The sequence below is a fragment of the Sceloporus occidentalis genome, unplaced genomic scaffold (genome assembly GCF_023333645.1).
Source record: "Sceloporus occidentalis isolate IW3139 unplaced genomic scaffold, rSceOcc1.0.p SCAF_369, whole genome shotgun sequence".
NCBI lineage: Eukaryota > Metazoa > Chordata > Lepidosauria > Squamata > Phrynosomatidae > Sceloporus > Sceloporus occidentalis.
Window position 1 is genome coordinate 191,178 of NW_028317349.1, and position 4,919 is coordinate 196,096.

General features: G+C 38.1%; 1 protein-coding gene across 1 annotated transcript; it reads left to right on the forward strand.

The window, feature by feature from the left end:
- The first annotated feature begins 395 nt into the window (after positions 1–395).
- LOC149273532 (photoreceptor outer segment membrane glycoprotein 2-like) lies at positions 396–4,557 on the forward strand. Its single transcript, XM_089506186.1, has 3 exons — positions 396–976; positions 3,515–3,761; positions 4,297–4,557. The coding sequence occupies exons 1-3, from the start codon at positions 396–398 to the stop codon at positions 4,555–4,557; spliced, it is 1,089 nt and encodes a 362-aa protein (XP_089362312.1).
- The last annotated feature ends 362 nt before the right edge of the window (positions 4,558–4,919 follow it).

Below are 4,919 nucleotides of genomic sequence, written 5' to 3' on the forward strand. Positions count from 1 at the left end.
GTATGTGATATTTTTACTGGCCTTTTAATTTATAATGTGCAGAATATATATATATATATATATATATAATTTTATTCACCATAAAAGGAAAGGGTTAGTCATGGGAATTTCCTCTATTTTATTTATAACGGGCTCTATCACAACTGGCTTTTATTAAAACATATTTTAACTTATAGGCATATAATATGCTCTAATAATTCAGAGTTCAGCTCTTGCAGGCAGTAGTAGTTCCTATTTAAAGTGTACCTGTCATGCAGCTGGTACATGGTGTCACACCATCTATTGATACGGATTGTTTTCTTAATTAATATCTTTCTTTCTATCTTTTTTCCCCCAACATCTATCCATGTCTTTTCCATATCTTCTCCACAGCCTGACACATTTCATGTCTCACAATGGCAGTGCTTAAACTTAAATTCACCAAATCCAGAAGGGGTCGATTGGCTCAAGTCCTTTGGATTCTCAACTGGGTGTCGGTGGTGACTGGGCTTATTATATTCAGCCTTGGTCTGTTTCTTAAAATAGAAATCAAAAAACGGAGTGAACTGATGGCAAATGGGGATATCCACACAGTTCCCAACTTGCTCATTGCTGTGGGCATAATTGCTTGTGTCATCAACTTCTTTGGTGGAAAGATCTGCTATGACTGTTCAGATGCAAACAAGTTCTCCAGATGGAAACTTTTCATGTTGCCCTACATCATCTGCACTTTCTTCTTCACATTCTGTGTTTTTGCTGGAGCCATAATGTGCTACACCATGAGGCATGAGTTAGAGTCTGCCCTGTATCTTGGCCTTAAGGATGCACTAAAATTTTACAAAGACACAGATATCCCAGGACGTTGTTTCTTAAAATCGACCATTGATCTACTCCAGATTGATTTTCAGTGTTGTGGGAACAATGGATTCAGGGACTGGTTTGAGATCCAGTGGGTGTCTGCTCGTTACCTGGATATGAGTTCCAAGGAGATTATTGAGTAAGTGATTTTATGTCAAATGGGAAATAGTCCTTGTTACAGAAGACTTTGGCTAGCACACTTTGCTAATGCATATTTTACAACATTACTCATATCAGTCAAAAATAATGCTAATTTAGTTAATTAATGCACTGGCTTTTCTGTCAACAGTTTTTTTTAATTAATATCATTTTTTATTAAAGATGGACTGTCACATCTGAAATAAAACCACAACCAAATCCAGTACTGCAAACCATCTTTCGCATCCATATTTTGGTTTATTATTATTGTTGTTTAATGGTTTGTTTTTATTATTAATATATGGGAAATTCAATATACGGAATATGCAGCGCTGGTGGTTTTATATCTACAGTATATACTGTATATATTCATATATATGTATATATTCCTCCTCCTACTAGGCAGGACAGAAACAACACTTTAAATACCCCCTCCCATGAAACATCAAAGTCTGACAATTTCAAGGAAAACTTTATTGGGTGGGAACAGATATATGCTACTGGAGGATAATGAAGGAAATGAACAAGTAGTGTCTTGCAAATGTCCAAAAACACATCCAACCTGCTACCTTGTAGATCTAACACTAGGTAGAACATCTGCTGACTCAGCTCAGAAGAAGTGTGAAATGAGTCTTCAGAGCAAGGTGAGGTTTTGGAAAACATACTCTTCTGGGTCCTAATTAGGTAATTAATAAATTCAAAGGTGTTCTCCGTGAAATAGATCCCCACAAATAGATTAAGAAACAATGTTCTGGCAACACAACTGCCACCCTTTCTTGTTTGCTGAAGAATGCAAAAGGAAGGTACGATGACCACTTGCTTGAAATGAAAAGTTCAAAACACCTTGGACCAGAACTCTGCTGCAAGTATTAGTTAGACAATATTCTTTTGCAACTGCTTAAAAACATAGAAAGGGCTTGTACTTCACACACAGTGTAGAGGTGATGAAACACAAAGTCCATCCCTATGATTGAGGGCACCAGATAGTTTGTGTCCCTGATCCTCTATCGGAGACTGAGTAAGTGAGAGCCTAAGGGAGGGAGGGCATTATGTATGTATTTTAAAGTGTGAGTGTATGTATAAGTGTGTATGTTAGTATGAATGAGTATGTATAAGTGTTTGAATGCATGACTGTAAATGTAAGGGTGTGAGCATGAATGTGTATGTAAATGTGTGTGTGTGCATTAACATTGGTGTGTGTTACAGTATGTGTTAGCGAGTTTGTGTGTGTAAACATGAGTGTGTTTACAATATTTGTAAATGTTTTACATGCCGGTGCATATAACCTACTGGGGAGGGGCCGACAGGGTCACTTGGCTTAACCTGCCCTCTGGACCAGAAGGTGCCAGCCCTCTACTTGAGACTGCCTGTTCTTGAATAGTCATCCCCCAACCTGAAAGGCTTGCGTCCATGAATATCACTACTCTACTCAGAATGTGCTACCAAAGAAGGAACTAACCACCATCTTATGGACACCTTGATGCCTATGAGAAGATGAACATTCTTGGACAGTGAAGTTGGAGAGTCATTCTAGGCCCTTAGAAGAAACTCAGAGAGTGGCTGCATGTGGGCTGTGGGCAAAAGAACTTCTAGTTTGGAAGATAACAAAAGACCAAGGAACACCATAAGCTACTGGATGGAATAGGATCTGCTTCGGCAAGAACCAGATGTTGTCATTACTAGAGCCTACAGTAGCAGGATGGTGGCAGTAGTGTGACTGCTCACAGAGGGTGCAAGCTGCAGTAAAGACAAGGATCCGTGGGAGGTAAGAGGGAAGGTATGGGAAAGACAAGGAAGAAGAACGTTGTGAGCTGCCTAGATGATGGGAGAGGGAGAATATGTGTATGTATGTGTAAGTATATGATGTTAAAGTATGAGTGTGTAGATGTCTAAGTGTATGGTGTTAGGATGAGTTTAAATGTTAGTATGTGCATGTTTTTTACCATGTCTTTAGTCCACTTTGATACATTTTAGTGAGCGAGCATAGCAAAAGATGGAAAGTTATAACTGAAGTGCCAAAAGCTTATTTGACTTAAACACAAAATTCTAGGTTGGCTGCATAAAAAGTATCAACTTCTTATCAACTAAAGCTCATGTAGTGTGCCTCAAAGTACCAGGGCTGTCCTATCATTGCCAGTCCAGACCTCATTTTTATTACTAAACATAGAAAGTGTGTTTGTAATGTAATTTTATTAATTAGGACAGGGGTGACAAGTAATGTGACATAATATTATTTAAGTGCTAGTTTGGGAAGAAAACAATGCACCCATGCCTAAAGTGTAAGTTTTTATCCAAGAAATGGTTCATTCAAATAAGTTGTCGAATATTGAGCATTACTAATCATATTTTTGTTAGGGTCTCCTTAGGATAGTGTAATAGGGTCAGTGTTTGGTAACCACTGTTTGGTCAAATTAAGTAAGTTTTTGGAGATCCTGAAACTTCGCATGTCAAAAACCTAATAATTTTACATCTTCATCTCTGGGCATGCAAAAATAGTATACACTATAGAATATGTTTAAAGTTGTTTTTCTTTTTACAGCCGCTTCAAAAGTAATGTGGATGGGAAGTTTCTGCTGGATGGGGTGCCTTTCAGTTGTTGCAATCCCAACTCTCCTCGTCCGTGTATTCAGCATCAGATCATGAACAACTCTGCTCACTATAACTATGACTACCTGACAGAGGAGCTAAACATTTGGATACGGGGCTGTAGGGAGGCTCTTTTGGAATATTATGACCAAATTATGCAGTCAATTGGTCTAACTGTCCTTCTTGTGTGGCTCTTTGAGGTATGTATTGAGACTTTTTAGTAGACCTCTAAACATACACTGCCATATATACATCACACGAAATGGTCAGGTGCACTCCTTGCCAATGGTTGCTGAATTTCTTCAGTTTTCCTGGATTGAGACCAAGTTCCTCTGAGGTATTGACTTCAAATGGTACTTAGCGCTAGGCTGCTATCCACACAGCCCAGATTAATCAAATAGGTTGTTCTTGCAAGACCTAAAAGATAATTACATTATATAATGATTTAGTTGCATCCAAACACCACACAAGCTCATTATTATACAAGTTTTCATGGCTCTCCTATTTTGTGGGAAATAGTTAATACATTTTTGCTTTACGTTAATTAGCCAAAAAGCTCATAAAATGTATATATGTAATGTATACACGTAATTCCTACATCTTAGGTAAATTTGCTGTATCACGAAAGAGTGAGGGTATACCAGGGCTTGTGTAGGAAATTGTTAAAATTTGATGGATGACTTTAGAAGAACACATGTAACTCCTGCTTTAAATCTATGTGATGTTTGTCTCCAGCTTTCAGTGTTAACTGGTGTACGGTACCTGCAGACGGCAATGGAAAATGTTCTGATCCTAGGTGACCCAGAAAGTGAATCAGATGGTTGGTTACTTGAAAACAGCTGTGTAGAAACAGCCAAACACAATTTTCAAATCATCAAGAACCTTGGCAAAGCCAACCAGATCTCCACTGTGGCTGGGAAGACTGACCCAAATGTGGACATCCCAACAGCAGATTATGGCCCAGATAATGTTCCTCCAAAAACTCTGCCACCATAATTTTTACTTGGCCAGGATGAATGCAGCAATTACTAAAAATGACGTTTCATTTCATGAGGACATATTCTATGCTGAAAACCTTACAATTTGTTGATTTCTGTCAGCATAAATATATTTATGATATCTAAAGCTTTAGAGTTAGAGTTTTCATTAGTGAATCTGTAATGCTCTAGAGATCTGTTGGATTTATTGGTAAAGACTTCAGGACTGATATAATCATGCCCAGTGCATACAATGGAAAATAGCCAGTGAGATAGTTCAGTTGGTAAATGCCCTACACAAACCTCATGGTTGCAGGTTCAAATCTATAAATGAGTATCATCAATTGGGTAATACTAACATTTATTATGCAGCTGCAGAGT